Genomic DNA, 27,036 nt, shown 5'->3' on the forward strand with positions numbered 1-27,036 from the left:
TAAAGAGCCCATACAGACTAATGGGAGAGCATAAAACGGCTGATGGATACGCAAGCAGGCAGCGGAGGAAAATGGCAATGGTACAAATCAGATGCTTGTTTGTTTAGCACAAAATGATTATTAACAACCCAAATGAACAGCAGACTGGATCTCTGGCATAATTTGAGGCAGGTCTCATCAAGGCTTAGTCTCAGAGCTTGTGTCTACCATGACGGTTCAGCCATGAAACAGAGGAAGCAATAATAAGAGGAGTTTGGATTTGATATCCCGCTTCATCACTACCCGAAGGAGTCTCAAAGCGGCTAACATTCTCCTTTCCCTTCCTCCCCGACAACAAACACTCTGTGAGGTGAGGCTGAGAGACTTCAGAGAGAAATGTGACTAGCCCAAGGTCACCCAGCAGCTGCATGTGGAGGAGCGGAGACGTGAACCCGGTTCACCAGATTACAAGTCCACCGCTCTTACCCACTATACCACACTGGCTCTCATGTGGTGAGATGAGCCTGCTGGATCAGGTCAGTGGCCCATCTAGTCCAACATCTTGTTCTCACAGTGACCGGTGGGAACCTTGCAAGCTGGGCATGATGGCAACAACACTCTCACCACTTGTGATTCCCTGCAATTGGGATTCAGAAGCTTGCTGCCTCTGAGAGTGGCAGCAGAACATAGCCATTGTGGCTAGTATACAGAAGAGTGTCTCTGGACATGTCTCCTCATTTCACGACTGACCAACCACATCCAGGTGGGGTTAGGGGTAGGAGTTTCCAAGAAGGCTTTCAAACACATTTGGATCTCAACTATTAAGCTGCAGTACTAAACCATGGAAGTGTCCAATGTATCAGTGATGCCAGGATTGTACTACAGGACACAATTAAGTAGGGTCGAATTCGCAGTCTCTGGCCTATAACTTATTAAGGTTGGACCTTGGAGTCAGGGCTTTGTTTTTCATCCAGAACTCACTAGAACTCAGTTCTGGCACCTCTCAGGTGGGCGCCACTGCCATTCAAAGAGCGAGGTGTTAATGGTGAGTTCTGGCACCTCTTTTTCCATAAAAATAGCACTGATTAGCGTTAGGATTGCTCTGCCCTTGCACTTTACAAATTTGGTCTACGGTTACTGACTATCGCACATACAAGAGAGCACGTAACAGCCAAATTGGGCAGCATGACTGAGCACAAGCTTAGTTACTTAAACAGTTTTGAATATACAATAATCTCATCGTGTGTCATTTTAGCAGTTTGCAAACATTATAATAATTGCCCTTTCATCACTTGAGGTTAATATAATTTCCTATTGGACTAAATTACACATCCCAGGGTGCAGGGATCTCTTGTTTCCTGAGGAAAAATGTGGTCTGTTCTGAAACAATCAAGTCGTCCTAAACATAAGCACATGGTGTTGAGCCTGCCTTTGACAATAGTCTATAGTTGGGTTTGACTTGGGCTTCCTCTTTCCTTGTTTATATCTTCATCACAAAGAAGGCACTAATCACTGAGCTGAGGAAGGAATGGAACTTGCTATATATTTCTATAACAGAAATGCCTCATTGTCTGCTGTATTGTTTTAGGATTATCTTAATGATTTGTTGATAATTTTCATTGCCATTTTTTTTTTTTTTTTTTTTTTTGCTGTGTTCTTAAGACCGTTGTTAGCTGTCCTGGAACAGGATAGGGGAATAATCAGACTGAAAGGCAGTTCCTCCCCCCACCCCCCACCCCGACAATAATATGCCTATCTACTTGCATACCTGTTTGTAACCATAGATCAGGTGAATTCTTTTAAAAGGATAACTGCTCTGTGTCAGACAAATCCCTCTCAAATCAGTTACCTGTCTACATTTATTACAATTCTTTGTCTCTTTATTGTGGGAGAGGAAAGAGGGGCAGTAACATTAAATTGTGAGTTCAACATTTTTTAGTAGGGGGGTGGCAAATGGGAAGAAGAGACTCTACATTTAAAACACAACTTGAAAACAGAAAGTATCACAGTCTTGAAGCTGATAGTATTGCATGAGTTTGTGAGGTACAAGACACCCTAAATTCCTGAATTCAATAAAAGTTAGAATTAATCAAGGTTTGGCAAGTTGAACTGTGCCGAACACTGAACCCCTGGTTTCAGCTTTTGTTGAAAATGCAAGCCAGGCCAGCTTAGTGAGAGTTGCTAAATGTGGGTTGTTAGGGAAACAAAGCCTGATAATGACCAAATCATTAACATAACAAAAGGTAGGCAGAGGGACCATCAGGAGATTCAGTGCCAGATAGCAAAATGGCTGAAGCCCCTTCCTGGGCCCTGCTTTAGTTAGTAAGACAAAAGACCAGTGGTAGTTTTTAAGATTGCCTTTTGCCTGATGTTGGAATGAAAACCTTTTCAGTCTGTTAGTGCCAACAGGCACTGGTTCTGGGGTCAGAGCGCAAAGCAGGCTGCCTGCTTCTGTGTTGCAGGAAGGAGTCAGAGAGCATGGCTGTTTTCTGTTTTGGATTTGGGAGAAGCAAGAAACCCACTTGGAGTTCAGTGCTATGGACTCCTCCATTGTAGGCTGAGGTTGTCTATATGTGTAAATAAACCATATATCATAAAGACACCACAGTCCGCTGTGCCTCATTTCCAATGGAAACACGAACCCTGGGTAATCTCTCACCACTTAGAAATTGGGGTGGCATAGAACAGAATTCTAGGCCATGGCTGTAACAGGCACATAAATGTGATTACAAGCTTTTCCTAGATTCTGCCCCTGGGGCAAAATACAAGTTTGTGGTTAGAGAAAAGGAATCTCATGTAACAGGAAACACAAGTTCCTCTCTGTGCTGCACATGCTTTGTCAATTATCTGGGACAACCACATAGCCTTGTTCCAAAAATTATTTTACCTTCTGAATGAGTGTTATAAAACTCCCTTTGCATACCTGCCACCATTTTATAAATGAAAAGATGGACTCTTCTTTGTGTATTTGTAACATCCCTATTCTGTACATCGAAGATGGTTACACCAAGCCCCATAACACATTGCACAAGGCTGCTCTTTACTAGCCTCCTGTTGTATTCATTTACTCTGCATCTGTCTGTCTGTAACTACCACAGTTGGAGTTTTATTTTGGTAATTAGCTAGTTTTATACAGGGTTACCATATTTCAAACAGTGAAAATCCAGACAGAAAAGTTGCTTGTGGGGGGAGGGGGGCAAAGTTGTTGAGCTATTTTAAAGGAAAATCTCTACCTTCTCCATTCCTGCAGGGGGAGCCACTACTAGGACTCTGTTTGTTCCAAGGATAGATGGAGCCCTTCTGTTTGCAGAAGGGAAGTCTTGACCCAACCCATGAGGTACTCCCTGTGGAAGGATTGAAACTTGAAATAGCAGTCCACTTAGGTGCGTACCAGCAAACTTAGAAGAAGCTAGTGTAGCTACAGTGGCTTTTAAGAACAGGATATTCTCTTTTGAGAGGCTATGAAACCATAAGAACATGAAGTAGAACCAGGCAGAGGGCCTTCTTGGTAGTGGTGCCCACCCTGTGGAATGCCCTCCCATCAGATGTCAAGGAAATAAACAACTATCTGACTTTTAGAAGACATCTGAAGGCAGCCCTGTTTAGGGAAGTTTTCAATGACTGATGTTTTATTGTGCTCTTAATTCTGTTGGGAGCATGGGAAACCCAGCCAGATGGGTGGGATATAAATAAATTATTATTATTATTATTATTATTATTATTATTATTATTATTAATCTAGTTGTTTCTGATTTCAGGTTCAGGGGATGGTTGTCGTACTGCACTATACGTCTTCAGCAATGGAGCGCTTCTCATGTATTGTTAATATTAGCATTTGACTTGCAACTTTACAGGAAAAATGATCTCTGGAGCTCTTGAGAGACTCCAGTTAATTATCCGCTGCAGAGGAAAAAAGAACCCACCCTAATTTAACATTCCACTAGGAAAACACTGGCATCTACTTCAAATGGGAATTGAGTTACACAAAGATTGCACACGCAGCAACAACAGATTGTGTACAAATGCAACATCAATCAAATACTTCAAAAATAATTCTGTCTCCTCTGCAGTGGTGCTGATCAGCCAGTTCCCCTACATGTTACTTTTCTTCATCTTAGACTGTCTGGTGCTTATTAGAAACTCATTTATTTTTTGGAAATTGTTCTTGGAAACATTATGTTCTTGATAGGCCTAAGAACCGAATTAAGTCTGCCACACTGAAAACTTTTAGTACAAAATTAATAAAATGGCCCATTTCCCCCATCCTTCAGAACTGATCAAATGTTTATGTGACGGATCTTTTATTATTATTATTATTATTATTGATTGATTTTGCAACATACAAGCTGAATCCTTCACTTGTTTGCAGTTCTGAATTTGTTGAGACTTATTCCCTAGTAAGCATGCTTTCAGAAATTTGCTACGGCATCTCTCTGTCCAAAGGGTTCTCCAACATTCTCTTCAAAATTAATTGCAGGGTTGAATGTTGCAGATGAATCCTGAGTATTGAAAGCAATATACAAAAGAAAAATACACAACTTCTTCCTGTTCAGTGCAGATCACTGTTTAAATGCAGGTGCCAGTCCTTCCAATGGAAAGCAGTGCAAGGTCAGAACACAGCCCTGTTGAAACGAATGAAACAGGCCTTATGGGAAAGGGAGCTCTTTGGGCATTTCTAGGTTCTGCACCAGGCTTCCTCAATCTCGGCCCTCCAGATGTTTTTGGCCTACAACTCCCATGATCCCTAGCTAGCAGGACCAGTGGTCAGGGATGGTGGGAATTGTAGTCTCAAGATATCTGGAGGGCTATTCTGCACCTACAGCAATTTGCTGGGTCAGTCCAATAATCTTTGTATCCTTAAATTGGAGGCATATTTTTGCTCTTGATCTTAGGTGGTGAAAGTAGAAAGTAGTATTGGTTTGCACATCATGCTATGCCAAACTTTGATTTAGTGTGACTGCATACAGGAACCTGTGAAGGAGCTCTCAGCCATGGTTCGGCTTAGTGCAAACCAGTTTCACGGAAGCAGGGGTGCCAACTTGAAAAAAATATTAGGAGGGGGCAGGTAAGCGCCACCTTGCATAATCAATCACAATATGCACACCATTTGAATGTCGATGTCCATTAACAGTGGAGGCTCAAATATTTTATTGGGGGAGCTGAAGGACCTTGGCCCCTAGGAGTTGGCAGCTATGCAAGAAGGGTCTTTTTGTGCCTCCCAATCTCTGCTGGCTATCCTTTGCAGGAATAGCCAACATGATACTGTCCGGATATATGACTCCAGCTCCTGTCAACTTCAGGTCAGTGCAGGAATTGGAGGAGCATCCTTTTGGCTACCTTGGTTTAGAATGATGTGCTATGCCTTGCAAAAGCAAATCAAAACCCTTCCATAAATTGCACAAGGAATCATTGCGGTTTAGAAAGCTGAGCTATGCAACCTATTATGTATGTATACTCTGCAAGGCAAAGGTTTAGCGGTATTTAAACAACATATACACATGGGGGAAGTAGATGGAAGAAAGCATTAATTCTTAATCTCTTGACTTACCAAGCCTGACTTCCCATTCAGTGATGAATATTTTGAGATGCTGTTTCTAAACGGTACCTTGCTCATGTTTGTCTTGCCTTTTGGTTTCCTCCTCTGTAACTTGTAATTTATTTATTTTTAAAGAAAATAAATAGGGCCCTACCACTGGTAGGCAAATAGCAGGTGAAATAATTCTAGTGAAAAATACTGAATGAAATGTCCAGAAGACAGACCTTGGCTGACTTTATATGTATCAAGGGTACATGTAATCTGTACTGGGTTCTGCGGGAGACTGTAGAAATGAGCAGTTTTGTTTTCAGTATTTGTCATTTCATCGTTAAGCCTGTAAGGTGCAGCTCAATCATATTTTCATGACACACATCTGCAGTTTTGCTGGTTCAGAGGGGGAGGATGTGATTAACAAGGAGGGGCGATCTATGGCTATATCAGGGATGCAAGCAAGCTTATAGGCAGATACTAATAGTATTACAGAGCAACCCTATGGATGTTTTACTCAGAAGTAAGACTCAATGTGTTCAGTGGGGTTTAGTCCCAGGTAAGTGTGGATCAGATTGCAGCCTTAGTTTCTGATTCACATAAGTAGTTCCTAGCTTGCGAATGGAATAAGTGCATTATATTGTTCACTACAGGATTTTCATTAAGCAGACTCATATCAAACTGCTTCTGAGAGCAATGCTAATGAGCTGTGGAGGAAAAAAGATAAAGTATTCCCAGGATAAAAATCTCATGGTCAAGTTTCACTCTTGCAGCAGAATAGCTTAACTCTTCTTTGATTGGCCTTAACAGGTTTCTTTACATAAAAATACACTAAGGTATGGGGGAAACTAAAATATTGAAGGGAAAAAGATGATTCTACCCTCCCCCACCCCCAGGTTAAAAGTCAGATATTTCAATTAATAATATCAGAATTTGAAGGGGGGAGATGTGTACAAAGATGGAAGCAACTTAATTCTGAAGATATATAAATGATATTGAAATATGGATATGAGGCGCTATCAGGTAAAAATTATGTGGCAAAGGGTATAAACCTATAGACAGCCAGAAGCAAGTCTTACACAGTTCTGTATGTCTTACTTCTGAGTAGACAAGCCTAGGACTGCAATGTTAGCAGGACCTATGAAGGTCTGACATTTCAGGACCAGCACACTTCTCTGGGGAAGATCTGCTTTGCTTTGGAGGAGGTGTGAAAATCTCCAAAGTAGCCTGATTTGGTTCAATATTCAGACTTTGTCCAAAGCAGATGCTTCTTCCTGATGGATGGCTCTTGATGGGTTGCATGGATTTAATACTCCGAATTGCTTATTAAAACATATTGTACACATTTACGTATCAAATTTCTTTAATGCAAATATTTTCTGGGGGATTAACAATTAATAATAATAATAATAATAATAATAATAATATAATATATTATTTATACCCCACCCATCTGGCTGGATTAAGTCATTTCAACTAAGTTGAAAGTACTTGCATATATATATGCACATATTATTGATACTAGGGGCAGCAGAGAGTGCTCACAGCAATTGAAGGTCTTGGTATCCTGATGCATGTGTGCTGAAACAATTCAAGAATATTGAACATTCTCTGTGTCAGGCCCAGAATCCCTATAGTAAGAATGTGACGGCATGATTCTTGAGTGTTGAAGGGTTCAGTGGAAACTGGTCACCCTTCCCTGTATCCATTCTTGGACCTTATGATACCATGAGGCATGCTTTGTTAGCTGAACAGAGCCACAGATTTCCAGGGAGACTAAGATTATATCTTTGGAAATTTGGAGCTGAAACTGTAGAGCTGTCATTATATGTGCCTATGCACACACATTTTTCTCCATCTTATTACTTATGCTTCTGGTTGATCTGGGTGTGCAGGTTTCTGTACAGTCCTGCCCAGACCAGTTTTCCTTAATTTTTTTAGCTGGCAAAGGAAAGGATACATGTGCAGCCATTTATCCGTTTATGGACATATCCACATTTATTTCATTCTATATCAGCCTTGCCCAGTGTGATGCATTCCCAATGTGATGGACTACAACTCCCATTGTCCCTGACCATTGGTTGTGCTACTTAGGGCTTGATGGACTGCATGCATTTAAGACACTAATGGGAATTGTATAAACAACTGTATAACTTTCCTTATACATCTGAAGGCAGCCCTGTATCAGGAAGTTTTTAATGTCTGGCTTTCATTGTGTTTTTTATATTCTATTGGAAACTGCCCAGAGTGGCTGGGGCAACCCAGTCAGATGGTCTGGATATTAATCATCATCATCATCATCTGGAGGGCACCAGTTTAGAGAAGGCTGTTGTGAACTTTAAGAAAATACTGGGATATGACTACTCAATGCCAAAAATCAATATCCTACCATTGCAGAAAGTTTTCCCTTTAACAGAGTTGTAACCAGTGTTAGTCATATCAGAGGAGACCCAGCGAAATCCTTCAACCTAATTTAGTCATGTCCATTAACTCCAATGGGTCCGCTCTGACTAGGACTAACAGTGGATACAACCTGTTTGTGTTCCTCATTTCCAGCGCTTTGAAATGTTTACATTAGGAGTGAAGCTGACTGGACCAGAAGATCCCCTTCAGTTTTCATTGTACTTATCAAGCTATCAAGCTATTTTTGCTAGCTAAAAGCTAAAGTGGGGAGTTGCTTCTGCTCTTACAATCATGTTGTCCATGGTTTACCTGCCAGTACAGTTTACTGTCGTCATGGTTTACTGTGCATGAGCCCTCTGTGCTCACTCACTTTGCTTCTCCCAACTTGCGCTGGGAAGAGACAAGGCACAATTCCTAGCTTTGTGGTACATCTGAACCAGGGATCGTTGTTTGTTTTCTTTAAACCACAGTTGGCAAGCCAAGAACAAAGTACATGTGCTTCCACATAAAAAGAATTACTTCTTACAGAGGGGGTTTTATGTGGCACCTGTAACAATGCCAGAACTGCAGAGCCAAGCAGTAGGGTGGGCACCTATGGAGTAAGGTGATCCTGCAAGTAAATTGGTCCCTGGCTGAGGGCTTCATTTACCAATAGCAACACCTTTATTTATGACTTGCTGTGATGTGTGAACATGACCATTCTCCATTTACTATCTTGGACAGAAGGGGAGCAAACCTTTCCACAGAGCAGTGAGATTTCCTCCATGCCAGTCGGTACGTCTCACCCCTCGAATGCTTTCCATTCAGATTCTGCTCTGACATGCCAGCTGCTGTTTGTAATTCTGGCCTCTGTCAGCTTTTACAGCATTGTAATTTCCACTCTGTAAGTGTTACTTCTGGTGTCGGCGCTCAGTAGCCTTCCCACTCTTCCCCAAATGACTGAGCAGTTTGTGGTCAGGTTCACCGCTTCCTCATACCAGTAATCAATTGACTTAGGAGACATTTCCATCTCGAGGAGCATGACAAAGAATGAGTTATGGGTCAGTTCTTTTAAAATCAGACACTAGAGTATGCCATTTTCATCTAAATAAAAGAAGAAGAGCCCATTCACAGGACATGAGTTGACATTGATCCTTGACTGCCTCTGCCAGTGACGGTTATGTGTGTGCTAAATCAGCATTAGGAGAGTATTTCACCTTGGATATTTTCACACAGAACATGCTCTGTTTCAGTTCTATAAAAGGCTACCTCATATTCTTACTGCAGCAGTTGAGGGCTATGTTTGATCAGGTACCTCAGCTTCTTTTGTAAAGCTTAAAAGCATCCTTTGGAATGGGGAGAAATGTACTGAGAGAGCAAGACTGAGGGAAATGGGGCTTTTCTTCCTTTCTCATCCGTTGATTTCCCTGTTAAAATGCACCACACACACATTGCTAATAGCCTTGCTGGGGTGGGGCAGTAAGACAGGTACAAAACAGTCACTTGCCTTCTTTTTTAAAATGAAGGTGTAGGCAATTATTTTGATCAGGAAAATTGCACAGTGGAGAAGAGTAAAACATCACCACCCTCTTCCCTATTTCCCATTTCTGCAGCTGTTTTAAAACAACTAAATTGGGCTCCGTTCCAAGTGCTGGTGCTTGCCTTTGTAGCCCTCTGCATCATAGAAGCCAAGTGGCTGCTGGTTCATCTCCTCTCCTGTCACTTAACCCATGCGCATATATCTACACCTAAGAGCATTCTCCAAATCCCTGGTTGAGTGGCAGCCAGGAACAGAGCCTTTTCCACAGTGGCACCCCACCTGCAGATGGCCCTTCTTTGACAGGCTTGCCTGACACTCACTTTACTATCAGTTCAAGTCCTTTTTAAAAAAAATTGCAGGGGTTTTTTTGATAGTGCTAACTTTTCTCTGTTTTATTTCTTTTAAGCTAATGTGGATTTTTAAGAATTTAGAGTTTTACCTTGACACATGCTCTTCTTTTTTATATTTTGTAATCTCCACAATTTTTCTTCTTTTGTAAACTGCCCTTGGGAATGCCAAGTGGCTATTGAAGGGCACGTTATACATTTCAGGAATGAATGAATAAGTTTTTAAAGTCCATTGGGAGATCCAGTTACACGTTGTTTGGTCCAAAGAGAAATCTGCAAGTCAGCTTCCTGCCTCTTAGTTTGACACTCTAGCATTAAACAAGCAGGGGCAAGATCACTCTGAATGGGCCGCCTGAGATTGTATTTCTTTTTGTGTCTGTGATAATATATATGTGGCAAGCAGGAAGATAAACCTAGGAGCTGAGCTGTCACAGTTCTGATGTCATTTTTGTGGGGGAAACACCATGTTTCAGTGCCCAAAGAATTGGTTTCTGCTCGCTGGAAGGTCACCTCTGTGCCTGGTGTAGAATGGCTAAATGCCCTGTAATCAAAAGCACTTTGTCTGTCTTTATTTGAAAGTAGCTCACTGACTCCTGCCAACTCTTTCAACCTGTTTTATAGGACTCTTGGTCACATCCCCATCATACATTTACAGCACTCTTATACCACTTTTAACATTCATGGAGAATCCTGGGAACTGTAGTTTGTCAAGAATGCTGCCCTCACAGAGCTCCATTTTCTACCACGCTTAACAAACTACAGTTTCCAGAATTCTCCAGAGATGTTAGGACTGCTATAATAAGTGGATGTGACTTTAGCCTGTGAATGGACAGACCTAGAAACAGGGATGGAAGAAGAATTAATTTGGTTTGCATTTTGATATGAACCTACCCAGTTTACACGGGTCTCCTTCAAAATTCACAGTTCTCTGAATTTTTCAGGGCAGCATACCAAAATGCACATACTATTAGTGGAAAGGCAAATGCTTAGAAAAACTAGCATATTTCAGGAAATGAAGATGAAAATGTTTATAAATTTTCATACAGACTCTTTTTTTTAATGCAAACATCGGGAAATGGGATAAACCTGAGACTGGAAAACTGAGAAAAGTTGACAGATTTGTCTTTCTCTACCTTGAAAACAGGGTATGCCACTCCCTTTTCCTACTGCAGCTCATACACACCTCCCGGCCTCCATCTTTTCAAGCCTTTTAACAGACTTCCTAGCTGGCAAATCGAACACCAAATCACTCTGCTATTTTGCCCACCCCTTCTCTCCTTCTCCAAAAAGAATGGTAGAAATCAATGTTTTATAAACTTTTCCTAAAAGCTTCCATGAAGCGTGGGGGGGGGAGTGAGGAAGTTGTGACCCAGGGGCATAATGGGGCGGGGGAACCAGTTAGCACCCACCCTCTATAGTTAGGTTCCTTGGAAACCAGGCAGAGCTGGTTGGTTTTCCCATAGGTTGAGCCTAAGGGAAAAGCTGTATGTATACAATGCAGTGAGTGCGCTTTTCCAGCAACCTCACCTCTCAGGTTACATACATCTGTACACAGCTTTAGTCATTTTGTGAGGCACCTTGAGAGGCCTTTGTTGGATTAAAGGCAGGATAAAAGTTTCTAAACCAACTGATAAATTACAAAGAAGGTTCCTGATGCTGTCATGCTGAGCAGTGTACTTTGCGCAAGCACTGTGTGTGGGTGCCCTACTCTACTCCACCCCACCTCCTTGACGAAAGCTACAAATAAATACTTAGATATTGTTTTTGATTTAATTGGTGAGGTAACAGATGGAACAAATGGTTGGGAATGCTCTGTGGGGAAAATTCCTTTGTGGATTAGGAGGGTTAACTAGATAGCTGAACACAGAAGGGAAATGGGTGCACGTTGCTTTTTATGGGCTGCCTGTGCAAAACACACCTTGCTTGTGGCAAAATGGAAACAGATGTTACACTTTTGATGAGCAGAGTTGAAAGTGTACATGTTGAAAGCCTGGCAGAGGGAGCTCCACTCGCAAATCCTATTATTTGCAATGATTTCTAACAGGATTTGTCTTTCCTGCTCTTCTTCCCCGCTCCGAACGCATCAATCTGAAAATGCCTTTCATGATGTCATCCGCTTTTCTTAATACCCAGTTCATTTTTCTTTCCCTCTATCACATCTGTGGTCCCCCCCTTTCTGATCTGAACTTTAAAGAGTAGGAAGAAGTCTATCCTCTTAGCCCCACGGATCAATTGCTCAAAGGGGAAGCATATTTTTCTAGCATAAAACAAACTGAATTGGATTTGAGAATATGTTTCTTTAAAATATACACTTGGCATCTGTAAGCCTATCAGCAAGGGCAGTTTCATTCTTTCGGTGGAACGAAACAAATCAGTCTTGGTGTTTCTAGTTCTGAGGCAGTGCTCTGGTAAGAGAAGCGATAATAATGATAATTAATAGGGGAAAGTTTCTACTATACTCTCCTTCTTGAGTTTGACCAAGAAATACATACCATCAGAGGCCAGATAAACAAAAGAAGGCTCGCTCATCAGTGACTGGAGAGTTAGAAATTATATTTAGTGGTGACCCAGAGCACATCATTTCACTATTCCCCATGTAAGTGAATGATTTCTTACAATGGAAAACAAAATACTGCAGTTGGGGACAGTTTTGTGTGGGCCAGCTATTGAGTGCACGACTCAGGCAGTATTTTAAGTAGGAACTCACAGCACACATCCTTAACCACTTCAATTCTAAGTGGGTTTTTAAAAAGATAAATCCTGGTGTATCTACAGAAGTGCTGTTTATTTCAAATGTGGTTCTTCCTACCTGCAGAACATACAGGCTGCCAATCTGGATGCAAAGGCCCCAAACCCTAATCATATGTTACTTGAAAGTAGTTCCCATTGACATCAAAGAAAGCTTACTTTCCAGTTTGAAGCTAAGTGTGGAGTTTTAAGAAGAAATATTTTGGAAGTGAATAAGATTCTTAACTTTCTTCCTAACTTTCTAGGGCACTTTGAAATATATTTGGCCCAGATAACAACCACATGAGGTCTAATGGGACTTCCCTTTCTCTCTGAAGGCCATTCATGCTTCTTCCCCCACTGATGGAATGGATGCGAGTTGCTATAACATATGCTGAGCACCGGAGGAGTTTAACAGTGGACAGCGATGATATAAGGCAGACGGCGAGGCTACTCTTACCTGGCTTGGACTGTGAACCTCGGCAGCTGAAGTAAGTATTGTGCTTTTATTGTTTGACTAAAAACAATCCAAAAAGCTCTGCTAAATTTAATCACTGGGTATTCTTGTGCAGCTTGTAGGTTTCAGACAATTTTTACACACACATGCAGAGGAAGTCTGAAATTTGTCCAATGTTGCAGTGTTTGTGTGTGTGTGTGTGTGTGTGTGTGTGTACCTAAACTTCAGGATCATCCTTTGCCATTAAGAATCATTTCACACTAGCCAAATACCGTACACAATGGGCAGAGAACCTTTTACTTTTGAGGGGCATATTCCCTTAGGAAAGTTTTTGGACTCTTAACTATTATCTGTCCTGGCCAACAGAGCCAATGGTGAGGGGTGAGGGGAACTGGGGTCTTCCAAGAACTGGAGATCACCACATTGGCTACTCCTCCTAAGTGATAATATTTTCTGAGACAGAATCAAAAGTGGTTGCCCCCTTTTCATGTGTGTAAACTGTGATCTGTGTAAACTGGGCAGACATTTAACCAATGGGCTTGCCTGTCCCTGTCATGTCAGTGGCACTTATTTTGAGTAAATACACAAAGGATTGGTAGCAAAAATCCCAAGCTTGGAAACTACAGCAATGGTTCAAAACTTCTCATGCTCTTCCATCTACCTACTTTTATCATGGACTGGATTGAGATGGGTAGATGATCACATTTGGCACATGCATGACTTTGGCAGAGAATGCACACACTGGGAACTTAAAATGGGCCCCGGTGTCCCAGTGCGTGTGCCACATATAAATGGAAATATCTGGCCCTTGGATCTCTTCTCAGCCTCTGCAGCCACACTCCCAGGCTGCAGCCCTCTTCCTGCCCTGCTTTGCGCCATCCTGGAATGTTTTTGGCTGCCTGGAATGTGTCTTTGAACTCTAAAGATGCTTCTTACTTGCCTGAATGGAGACTAAAAGGGTTGTGCAGGTGTAGGGGGAAAGCAGCCTGCTGCACAAAGGAAACCCAGCCAGGTGGGTGGGGTATAAATGATGATGATGATGATTGAAATCCACAGTTGTTGCTCTGTCCACCTTTGCCCCTTGCCCTGCTCAGTGCTGGCATGTGGCACCCAGGAAGTTGCCCAGAAGGGGATGCAGCTCTCAGCCTGAACATGGTTCCCCACTCCTTCCCTTGCAGACTGTAGATAAACTCATAGTAAACAGCCATCTGTGTTTCAGACACTATTTACACTCTGGCAGTTTTGCAGGCGCTGGCAGTGGTCCTGGCATCACACAACTGCCACAATCGTCTTTAAATACGAAAAATATTTAGATTGTATAGAAATCTAAATATTGCTACACAATGATTTTGATGATGAGATTAATTCCACTATTTATTGCTGCTCAGCGCAGTGTTTGTTGCTGATTATAAATACATCTTATGCACGAAGGAAGAGTTTTATTTATCTCACAACCTTCTATTGGATGCTGCCGCTGAGTCCCTGCTTGGCTTTGGACAAGTCATCAAACATCCTCCAGTGTGACCATATGTAAATCTCGTAAAAGGTTTAGTATTCATTATGAGAAGAAAGGTACTGCAAAGATTAATCGTGCTTTTTTATTGAACATTAAGATAGTTAGATGAAATGCACTGGGGAAAATATTAGCATTTCCCTTAGGTAGTCAGATGAATGAATTGCTCAAAATACACTGCAAGATTTTTTTCTTCTTAGTCAAGCTAACATTAATCTCAGAAAGGGAGAGACATTTTGAATTTAATAGAGTGCTATATTTTATGGAACAAATTCTTTAATAGGAAGTTGAAATTAAAAATAGAATAAAATATCACACAGCGAGATTTCTAAAGCCCCTCTGCCCAACAGTAGACCTTAATGCATCTTCACAAACATCCTGTAAGGTAGTAAAAAAAAAAAAAAAAGCAGGAAACTTGCAACAAATAATAGAACACGCTTGTTGATGTGGCTGTCAACTTGCTGAAACTAAGCAGCTCCTAGTCTGGTCGGTGCTTGGCTGGGAAACTGCTGGAGAACGGCATGTGTGCTGCTGTGGATTCTATGATGGAAAAAAGGTGGGCTAAAAATACAAGAATATATATATATATATATATATATATATATATAAGCTCAGATGGCTTCATAAAGATCCTTCTTTCTCACCGTGCGACCTTACTCGTTAATTTCAGTTTAACGGGCCCAGTTTGCCTACACGGAAGACTGCATCAAATGAATGTGCTGGCCATCATGCAAGAGAACTGTCACATGGTCCAGTGTGTTAGATCTAGTCTAAAAAGGGCAACAGCATGCTATAGACTACATTGTAAATCTTGGGGCCGCAGATGGCTAGTGCCATTTTTTATTGCTTCAGCATGTAAAAAAAAAATCTTGCAAGTACAAAACTAGCATTCTGGAATGAGACATTATAGGTAAGCTTGCTCACTAATGCCAGTTTTCTAAGAGTATGGAGCTTTCATATGGGGGAGCATTCAGAAATATGATTCCCACCTACCAATGTAGCCCTCTGTGAAAGTTCAGAACAGCGCAAGGATTTATGCTTGCACAACACCACATTCCCTCCCCCCTCCTCACCTTCTCCACACCTCTTCTAAAAATGTTCTAGGGGTTCCCACAACCCTCTGGAGCTGATATGGGGAAGATGTGTGAAATGCATAGGGGGAGCAGGGGGGAAGTCCTATTATTCAAGAGATGGGATGGGGTAGTTGAGTACTGTTCCATATAGTACAGGAATGAGACAACTCTGATTTTCATTAGGTCATAAGGCCCTGCTTGATTTTATTAGAAGGGGTAGCTTTTTATTTGAAAGAAAATGAATTGTATCTTAAAAAGCTTTTTCCTGGTTGTGTGAAAATATTTTTGTGTGAAAATGTTTTTCCTCAGCTATCTGCAAACAAATAATTGGGGTTCTGGTGTGGGGTGTGTGGGTGTAAATGTTATAATACAAACAAAAATAAGTACAGATATCTTGTAGTAACAGGCTGAAGCCCTGTGGTCAGGGAAAGTCTGGGCAAAAGGATTAGTCTTTACAAGACATCTTAAGCAACTGACAAATGATGTTTCACATATGGCAGAGGGAAGGGCATTTCAGAATGCAGGGGCAGTAGTGGACAGATTACTCCTGAGGCAATGTGGCGCTCAAAAGGGGAAAAGAGGTCGACAACCACTGCTATTGATCTTCCCTGAGCCGAGTCAAACCAAGGCCTGCTGAAATTCAGGACTATAAATAATCATAATGGTAATAATACAACCCCCTTTAATATTAATAATATGACCCTCTTTAAAACCAGCAACGCACAGCTTAAAATTGCAGCTATATTTTCTGGCTATGTGTCCCCCACAGGCCTGAATGCTGCTTCAGTTCCTTCCGGAGAATGGATGCAAAGGCTGCCACTGAAAAATTCCAGCAGGATTTGGGGTTTCGAATGCTGAACTGTGGAAGGACTGACTTAATCAACCAAGCTATAGAAGCATTGGGTCCGGAAGGGGTCAATACAATGGACGATCAGGTATGTAGAAGGACGGGGTGTGGGGGTGGGGGTGTATCTAAAATTAATTAGGCAGATCAGTAAACAAAGCACTTACTGAGATAGCTCAGACACTGTCTCTTCCAGCTCTGCAACCCTGTGATTCTAAGTTGCAGAGGACATTCCAGTTCATGAGAACTGATACTCTTCCTTCCTGTTTCTGCCCACCATTATCATATTCTGGGGAGTGATGGACAGAGGCAATTTCATGGGCAGCAGCAACCAAGTAAAATTTCTCATAGGGCGACATAGCAGCAACAAGAACATCAGCAGGCACACACCCCTCACTCCATGGATGTTCTTTGGAGGTTGTCAGCCATTATGGACATGTTGACAAAGGGAAGGCAAAATGGCTGTATCCTGCTGCCATTTCAGGGACCCCAGTTGGTTGTGAGAAGAGGGGAGCCTATTCTTCTTGCAGAGTTCTCCCCTACAAAGTAGGGCCAGCTCCCCAGTGCAGACCAACTCATGGGGGGTGATGAGGATGGGCAGTGACAATGGGGCAGGGGAACAGACCTAGCATGCTCATCCCTCTCTCCCTTATGCGATTCTCTCTCATGCAGTTAGTATTCCCAGATAAGGTTCAAAAGTGTGCCTATAAACTCCATGTGAGAATCTGAATCACAGGCTTTTTGATGGTCATTGCTTTTGGGCATAGCAATTGAAGTTTGCTGACCACACGTTTTGTCCTTAAAGGGTATGACTCCACTCATGTATGCCTGTTCTGCTGGTGATGAAGCCATGGTCCAGATGCTGATTGATGCTGGTGCAAATCTAGATATACCAGTAAGTAAAGACTGAACCCAGGGACGCTGCCAGTTTAAGGTCTGACCAAGAACCATTGCTTATTATCCCTCAGAAACAGTGTCTTGTTTTGGGACGATTGCATGTACTGAAGGCCATTCTGAGAGAGAGAGATTTCCTTCTCTGAAAAATAATTGTTATGGATTCTAGAGCAATAAAGCTTAAATCACCTTCAAAGCTTGCCACAGATGAGGTCATGATTAACAGTGGCATAGTAATGGGGAAATAGAGGGAGTAAATGTTTCCTCCCTGCAAAAGCAGCCTCTGAAGGAAACCAGTAGATGCAGTAGAAGAACCCAAGGGATTGAATACGCTGATTGGTGTTGGCAGTACTTTCTGAGTCGTGTCAGCCTGTCACTCCCAGGGGCCGTAATTTACTAGGGAAGTGCCACTCCCAGACATTTCTAAGGGGAGAAGAAAGATGGCAGTGGCTAAGCATTCTTTCAATTTTTCCTAGGTCCCTGGTAGTTCCTCCCGATACCCATCAGTTCATCCTGATAGCCGGCATTGGACTGCACTCACCTTTGCTGTGTTACATGGACATATCTCTGTAGTTCAGGTGAGCAAAAGACAAGTTGTCAATCTGCAGTTTGAAATAACAAGAAACAAAATGGGAGACGCAGGGCATGAAAGTTCAGAAACTAGTTGCTTTTGTTGCTTTTGGAACACATATCTATCCTGTAAATATTATTATTATTATTATTATTATTATTATTATTAAACACAAACAGGATAGAGCATAGGGTTTTTTTTTTAAATAACAGCAGTACCAGGTCATCACACAAATAACAACATATAATGAACTTACTCCTAAAAAGACTTCATATGATCATTTTATTTTGTCTACATATTATATTTATAATATACTTAATAGTGTATGTGGTTGAATATTTCCTTGCATTGTATTACATTACGAACACACTCCATTTTTCAATAACCAAGTTATTGACTTGACTTGAAGACTTTCCCTTACCCTCAGGACAAACAAGATGAACTTTAACAAACAAGATGAACTTTAACAGGGAGAAATGTAAAGTATTGCACTTGGGCAAAAAAAATGAGAGGCACAAATACAAGATGGGTGACACCTGGCTTGAGAGCAGTACATGTAAAAAGGATCTAGGAGTCTTGGTTGACCACAAACTTGACATGAGCCAACAGTGTGACGCGGCAGCTAAAAAAGCCAATGCAATTCTGGGCTGCATCAATAGGAGTATAGCATCTAGATCAAGGGAAGTAATAGTGCCACTGTATTCTGCTCTGGTCAGACCTCACCTGGAGTACTGTGTCCAGTTCTGGGCACCACAGTTCAAGAAGGACACTGACAAACTGGAACGTGTCCAGAGGAGAGCAACCAAAATGGTCAAAGGCCTGGAAATGATGCCTTATGAGGAACGGCTAAGGGAGCTGGGCATGTTTAGCCTGGAGAAGAGGAGGTTAAGGGGTGATATGATAGCCATGTTCAAATATATAAAAGGATGTCATATAGAGGAGGGAGAAAGGTTGTTTTCTGCTGCTCCAGAGAAGCGGACACGGAGCAATGGATCCAAACTACAAGAAAGAAGATTCCACCTAAACATTAGGAAGAACTTCCTGACAGTAAGAGCTGTTCGACAGTGGAATTTGCTGCCAAGGAGTGTGGTGGAGTCTCCTACTTTGGAGGTCTTTAAGCAGAGGCTTGACAACCATATGCCAGGAGTGCTCTGATGGTGTTTCCTGCTTGGCAGGGGGTTGGACTTGATGGCCCTTGTGGTCTATTCCAACTCTATGATTCTATGATTCTAGGATATTAGTCAATTTTACTACATTCATTAACTCCCCAAACCTCAAAATCCATTCATCCAAGGTAGAACTTCTTACTTTTCCCCAGTTATGACAGATTATCATATGTCTCTCTGTTAAAAAATAGATTCAAATTCTATATCTTTACAGAATATTAAATCTTTCACATAACCCAACTGCAATTAGGACTGGATCTGCAGACAGATCTATTATAAGTTGACTTGATTTTTCAGCTCAACACATGATCTTGGCATCTCCAACAAATATACCACACTAATAAACTTATATCAGTTTTGTATTACCGTGGTGCCTCGCAAGACGAAATTAATTCGTTCCGCAAGTTTTTTCTTCTTGCGAGTTTTTCATCTTGCGAAGCACGGTTTCCCATAGGAATGCATTGAAAATCAATCAATGCGTTCCTATGGAGACCGTCCGGGGACAGAGGGGAAGCGCCACGGGCCTTCCCCTCTGTCCCCGGACCTGTTTTAAAGCAAGGGAAGGGGCAGCGGGGAGAATCCCCTCTTTTGAAGCAAGGGGTGGAGGGGAGAAGACCGCTTCTCCCCGTTGCCGCCCCTTGGTTCAAAAGGGGTAGGGGGACAGAGGGGAAGGCGCGCGTGCGCCTTCCCCTCTGCCCCCGGAGATTGCGGGGCTGGCAACGGGGAGAAGCGATCTTCTCCCCGCCGCCCCTTGCTTCAAAAGAGGTCCGGGGTGCAGGGGCAAGCTTCGTTTTGCGAAGCAAGTCCATAGGGAAATTCGTCTTGCGAAGCAACTCGAAAACGAAAAAACCTTTCGTCTTGCGAGTTTTTCGTCTCGCGAGGTGTTCGTCTTGCGGGGCACCACTGTACTTCCCAGCTTTCCAGAAGGAAGGAAAATTCAGCAAGTTTGCAGTGCTGATATGCTATGTCTGCAGTATAAATATGGCATAACATTTGTTCATGCAATGTTTTGCTCCTTATTATTTGTTTATCTGAATGTTTTAAAAGTTTTCATGGACCAGTTGCAAAGGTACCATCATGATATATTTCCAAGGGATCTGCCCACAATATGATTGTTTTAAGATCAGGATTGATCACATGCTTAGTTACAGCAGGACAATAGAGACATCTGGAAATACAGATCCTCTTGCTGTTATTAATTATATCTGGATACGGGAAGAATATGTGTAAAATCATTTGTGCATTTATAAAACGGTGGCATCGCACTGGTTATGCTTATCCAGGCTCTTCCAGTAGTTATAGCAGAATTGACCTTTACATGTAGAAGAGAAGTCTAAAAGTTTCCTCCCTCTTCCCAAGTAATAAAAAGAATGCCTGGAGTATGATCCTAAGTGGGTCTAGTTGGAAGTGTATGTAGAATTTAAATTTACAGCACAATTCCATACATGTCTACCCAGAAGTAGGTCCCATTGACTTCAGTGGGGCTTACCCCCAGGTAAGAGTGCCTCCACACTGAATAAGGAATGATGCTCCACTTATAACTAGCTTTTATTTGTTTAATTTCTTCTTCCAAGATAATGAGGAGGCAATATGAACAGATATTTTGATAAGTATATTTGGTAGCCAGAATGTGTCTACATCTTAAAAATTAGATTAATGAAATCTAACAATATATCCAGAAGTTGCAAAGCAACATGTTTGAAATGTTTCTTTAATATGTCATTGGAAAAACCAGTGTTGGTCATTCCTTACACTCCCAAACACGTTAGCTGCTGCCTTGTGTATGTCCTCTTTCTGCTTATATTGTCTGTGTTGTGGTCAAAGGCTTTGTAGAATTTGGGTCCAGTGATGGATTTTGGGCTCTTGAAATACTGCTATCTTCTCCCTTTAATGTCAATAGGAATTTAAAATGAACAACAGCAAGTAGCAGTCAAGGGTAGAGATTTTCCTGTTTCTGCTATTTCTGTTCACATAAGTTAGCAAGCAATTGTGGACAGAGTTCATTCAATTTCGAATTATACATAAATGCAAATGTCCATGCAAATGAGATTTTGCCTTCAAAGACTTGGAACATTGCCAGTGCACTCTTTAGTATTGCAAAGGCCGGGCACACTTAATTTACACATGCAATGATAATAAGCGTGTTTTGCCCCAGAGACACCGCTGAGAATCCTGTCAACAGAACCTTTCAGAAGAAATGAAGCCTTGGGCTTTCTAAGCCATGTTTTTGTTAACTGCAATTAATGTTTACTCACTCCCTGTTGTTCAGTGGTAAACATTTAATCTTTGGAAGCTCTGTTTTTCAGGTGTCTCCAGTGACCCATGGGAATTAATTGTAGGACCGATTCTGATAATAATAATAATAATAATAATAATAATAATAATAATATTGATACCCTGCCCATCTGGCTTGGTTTCCCCAGACACTCTGGGCGGCTCCCAACAGAATATTAAAAACACAATAAAAGATCAAACATTAAAAACTTCCCTAAACAGGGCTGCGTTCAGATGTCTTCTAAAAGTCAGGTAGTTGTTTATTTCCTTGATATCAGAGTAAACACAATGTGGGCAGATCCTATAGACACACATGCTTGGATTACTCAGTGGTAGTTGTGTAACTGACAATGCAGCTTTGAGGAACATTCAGAAGTACAAATCAAAATGCTCCTTTTAATGACAGCATTCCCTTTTTCATATTTTTGTAATGTTTCATTGAAGAACATACACACTGAGACCTTTAGAGCCAGTAAACAAGAAGGCAGTAAACATAAGTAAACTTGAAGGAGTTTTCCACACAGCATTCTCCAAAAAGAAGAGAGGTGGGTGCTATCAGCCTAGTACAGTGGACCCTCTGGATACAAACGTAATGCATTCTGGGGGTCCGTTCGCACCCCAAAGATAACATAAATAGAGGTGTTCTTCTGCACACACACGTGGTACAATTGAGCACTTCTGCACATGTGTGTGCGGCAAAACCCGGAAGTATACACTTCCGGGTTTGCCGTGGCCGTAACCTGAAGATTCCATATCCAGAGGGACACGTAAGTAGAGGTACGAGTGTAGTGGATTTCTGCCAAGGGAGGTTACTCTTGTACTTTTTCTGTTACTCCGTTTCTTGAGTTCTTTGTTCCTACTGTGCATTTGCAGTTGCTCCTGGATGCTGGAGCCCACGTCGAAGGCTCTGCTGTGAACAGTGGAGAGGACAACTATGCAGAGACCCCACTCCAGCTGGCTTCAGCAGCAGGCAAGTCTGAGCAAGCCTTGCATTTTCACTCCCCAGAAGCAGGAATTTGCTCTCTTAATGCGCAGTAGGTGTCAAAACACATAAAAGTGGGAAGAAGCAATGTTTTCAAAACTGCCAAACGCATCTGTTCCCGCACCCTTCAATATTTTTAAGATGACGGCTGCTGTCATGCAATTGCTGACTGAGCATTCTGTGTGCTTGGTAGGGCACTGGGATGATGTGTAAGTTGCACCACGTGTAGAAGGCTGTGTGTGACCCAAGTGGAGGCATGTCCATCCGGTCTTCTTCATCCTATTTCAGGGGGAATGGTCATAGGTGTCTGCTGTACAAATGCACAAAGTTGTATACCTGTTTCCTAGACTGCACATTCTCTTGTACACTCAGTGGGACGTGTCCCACCCTACGTACAGGATTCTCTGCTCACGCTATGTGTGTTCTTTTATACCCGGATTGCTTCTCAGCTGTGTGTCTTTTACTGTACAGCATTTTAATGTGTGGTGTGCATCAGTTAACCTATAACCCATTTTCTCTCTATGAATGAATACATAAATCAGATGGTTTCTATACAGTATAGTATATCCTTTGAAAACACCAATAAAGGTAAAATGGTTTGTCTTTCTAGGCAATTATGAGCTAGTCAGCTTGCTGTTGAGCCGGGGAGCAGATCCTCTTCTCAGCATGCTGGAAGCCAACGGGATGTCATCATCGCTTCACGAGGACATGAATTGCTTTAGCCACGCCGCTGCACATGGACACAGGTAAACCTCATGGACAGGCACTCGTTTGCAGACACTGATGCTTAAAATGCCAGGTTAACAGCAATGGACTGCACTTCAAGGTGGTCGTACACTATCTCCCCTCTCCTTCCAGCAATATGGGTATAACAAGACCAGGGGCATTTTGCAGGGCTAGCATAACTCACACTCTCTTAGCCACTGCTCTGCCCTCTTCAGTATAGGCATCATAAGGATGAACTTCACTGGTATTGACAGTCAGGGACTGGGCAGAGGAGGAATGGTGGAGACCGCCTCCCCATCCCGACCCTTCCAGGGAGGAGGAAGACAGAAAATATGTACGACAGGGGTTTGAGGAAGGTAGCAGATGAGGCAGATGAGGGGGGAAGTTGGGAAATCATGGGAGAGCCAGAACAACACCCAGCTGACATGTTGTCATTAGACAGCATTTCAGCCCCTCCATCTCCCAGAACCCAGAGAGCCTTGAAAGTAGGAGAACAAAGAACTCAGAGACAGAGGGCACATAGCAGCACCTGTAGAGGAGATGATGAGAATGACGAGTGAGGAGGTGGGAGAGACGGAGGGTGGCGATTCACTCGGGACAACGCCATTATCCAAGAGGCTGGGCTCAATAGCCTCTCTCTGTAAATACTGAATAAAAAAGGACGGTAAGAAATCTTCCTTTGTCTTTATACTTTCCTGGGCAACAGCTGGGAGTTGCTGACAGCATCCTGACATTGACAGTAACAGAGTAATTTTTTCAAAGTTTACAAACACAGAAGAAAACAACACCTGGCTTGAGAGCAGTACATGTGAAAAGGATCTAGGAGTCTTGGTTGACCACAAACTTGACATGAGCCAACAGTGTGACGCGGCAGCTAAAAAAGCCAATGCAATTCTGGGCTGCATCAATAGGAGTATAGCATCTAGATCAAGGGAAGTAATAGTGCCACTGTATTCTGCTCTGGTCAGACCACACCTGGAGTACTGTGTCCAGTTCGGGGCACCACAATTCAAGAAGGACACTGACAAACTGGAACGTGTCCAGAGGAGGGCAACCAAAATGGTCAAAGGCCTGGAAACGATGCCTTATGAGGAACGGCTAAGGGAGCTGGGCATGTTTAGCCTGGAGAAGAGGAGGTTAAGGGGTGATATGATAGCCATGTTCAAATATATAAAAGGATGTCACATAGAGGAGGGAGAAAGGTTGTTTTCTGCTGCTCCAGAGAAGCGGACACGGAGCAATGGATCCAAACTACAAGAAAGAAGATTCCACCTAAACATTAGGAAGAACTTCCTGACAGTAAGAGCTGTTCGACAGTGGAATTTGCTGCCAAGGAGTGCGGTGGAGTCTCCTACTTTGGAGGTCTTTAAGCAGAGGCTTGACAACCATATGTCAGGAGTGCTCTGATGGTGTTTCCTGCTTGGCAGGGGGTTGGACTCGATGGCCCTTGTGGTCTCTTCCAACTCTATGATTCTATGATTCTATGATTTTGTATGATATAAGTCCTAAGTTAGGAAGATCATGAGCTCATGTCTCTGCTGCTATCTTTTGCTTTTGAATTCACTCCCCCAAAGACACCCATGCTAAAATCATGGGTACCTGAACTACAGAGTATCAATTACTTTCTTCACTAGGGAAAAGCAGCAGAAAATTTCACTATCTGTTACTTCTTTCTGGGAAAAATGCACAAGGAGAGCATAGAGGAGAGATAAATTTGTGCCCTCTGTATTCATACAGAAAACGTCATGTGCCCAGCTTGTGCGCAGAGAGAACAGCGGCAAGCAGTAATTTAGATCAACCACTAACAGTTGGTGTGGCTGTCGTGTAAATTTGTGTGGTGCAGTGGAATGTGGACCTGCTGAGCTATGAAGCTCATGGGGTGGCTGTAGATTGTTATGATGGTAAAGGAAGATGAAGCCATGTATGCTTCTCTTGCTCTTTGGAGGAAGAAGGGAATACAAATTGGGGTAGGTGGGTGGGAAACACAGATGGACAAAACAAGTATGCAAGCACTGAAAGGATTTAATGTTGAAGTCTGCTTTTATATTTATCCTGCTGATATGGAAAGGCACTTTGCCATCTTTAAAGCGTATCTGTGGAGATAAGGGTCTATTAACCCAAACTTCTCGCATAACCTGGAATGAGCTTATACTTTAGCCCTCTTCAGGCAATACCTGTACATGTTGAGTAAAGAGGTGAGGGGACAATGAGCATGCTAGCTCTGCCACCACCACTCCAGTTGCCATTGGGATCACCTTCCACAAGCAGGAGGGCAATCTTCTGAAGTGGGGAGACTTCTGTACCCATGGAGTACATTCTTGTGTGTTTTAGACTACAGTGGCACCTCAGGTTACAGACGCTTCACGTTACAGACTCCACTAACCCAGAAACAATACCTCAGGTTAAGAACTTTGCTTTAGGATGAGAACAGAAATTGCGTGGCAGCGGTGCGGCAGCAGCGGGAGGCCCCATTAGCTAAAGTGGTACCTCAGGTTAAGAACAGTTTCAGGTTAAGAACGGACCTCTGGAACGAATTAAGTTCTTAACCTGAGGTACCACTGTAATAGGGACGCGGGTGGCGCTGTGGATGAAACCACCTTGCTGATCAGAAGGTCGGCGGTTCGAATCCCCATGACGGGGTGAGCTCCCGTTGCTCGGTCCCTGCTCCTGCCAACCTAGCAGTTCGAAAGCACCTCAAAGTGCAAGTAGATAAATAGGTACCGCCCCAGCGGGAAGTTAAACTGCATTTCCGTGTGCTGCTCTGGTTCGCCAGAAGTGGCTTAGTCATGCTGGCCACATGACCCGGAAGCTGTACGCCGGCTCCCTTGGCCAATAAAGCGAGATGAGCGCCGCAACCCCAGAGTCGGTCACGACTGGACCTAATGGTCAGGGGTCCCTTTACCTTTACCTACCACTGTAATGGGGTTTTCAAGATCTGTGTGGAGCCTCTATGGGTACAGGAAGCTCTCTTCTTCAGACAGTCACTCTGCAACTTGTGGAGGGCCACAGGTTCGATGGGGAATATTGCTATAGCACACTCATCTCTCATGCCCCACCCTCCACATCCCATGTTTAACAAACACAGAATCTGAACACCTGAAGAGAACCCGTTGGGATACCACACCCAACCGCGAATAGCATCTCTCGTTTTCCTTTATTGCAGAAATGTTCTGCGCAAGCTCTTGACCCAGCCGCAGCAGTCCAAGGGAGATGTCCTCTCGCTGGAAGAGATTTTAGCAGAGGGCGTGGACAGTGACACCTCCAGCCAAGGAAGCTCCAACGAGGGCCAGGTTAAGCTATGCAAAGCCAGGATGAAGGCTTTGCAAGAGGCCATGTACTACAGTGCTGAGCATGGCTACGTCGACATCACAATGGAGCTCAGAACGCTTGGTAAGGGGAGCTCATTTCCGGACACATTGCTTCAAGAACAACAAGGCCTGTGGTTTTAAGATATGGGAGCATTCCCACTCTGTCTATAAACATTATTTATTATTTATATTTTTAAAAGAGGTGTTTCAGTGCATCTTATATAGTGGGCGAGATTCAACCGCTGAGTCCCATCAGCATAAGCCTTGAACAAGGACCTCTGTTTACGGATGGGGTGCCCCCTTCTTGTCCTCCCCGTATGCCCCTGCACTCCTGAAATTGGATCTGAGGGGTAGGGTTAAAACAGCATGTGAGGGATCGCTCTATCTGGCAAGCCAAAATGCTTGCACCACTGGAACGAGTGCAGCGTTGAATTCCTCTAAATATGTTTCTAGAATACATTACATAAAACTTTAATAAGTCAGCACCTGCCTGAAAGCTTACATTCTAAAAGGCAAGACAACAGAAGTAGTGGAGAGAGGAAATATTTGCATTTCTGTGTTTATCCATATTTTATTTATTAATTATAGTGTTTCTGAAGTAGAAAGAGGGCCCTCCTTACTGTTGGAGTAACACATGAGAATTGCAAAGTAACAGAATGTTGCCCTGTGATTTCTCAACTTTTAACATTTGTTTGCACATTCTAAAAGCAGAGCAAATAAATAAATACA

At 42.7% G+C, this 27,036-nt stretch overlaps 1 protein-coding gene across 1 annotated transcript in view; it reads left to right on the forward strand.

The window, feature by feature from the left end:
* Positions 1-27,036, forward strand: part of ABTB2 (ankyrin repeat and BTB domain containing 2) — a 150,035-nt gene that overhangs the window by 110,743 nt on the left and 12,256 nt on the right. The window contains exons 4-10 of the mRNA XM_083463236.1: positions 12,838-12,990; positions 16,312-16,477; positions 17,192-17,281; positions 17,757-17,858; positions 22,165-22,261; positions 22,884-23,019; positions 26,163-26,389. Of these exons, the coding sequence (XP_083319362.1) occupies positions 12,838-12,990; positions 16,312-16,477; positions 17,192-17,281; positions 17,757-17,858; positions 22,165-22,261; positions 22,884-23,019; positions 26,163-26,389 (971 nt within the window). The remainder of the gene's footprint in view (positions 1-12,837; positions 12,991-16,311; positions 16,478-17,191; positions 17,282-17,756; positions 17,859-22,164; positions 22,262-22,883; positions 23,020-26,162; positions 26,390-27,036) is intronic.

This window comes from Podarcis liolepis (assembly GCF_965112155.1).
Source record: "Podarcis liolepis genome assembly, chromosome: 1".
NCBI classification, from domain to species: Eukaryota; Metazoa; Chordata; class Lepidosauria; order Squamata; family Lacertidae; genus Podarcis; species Podarcis liolepis.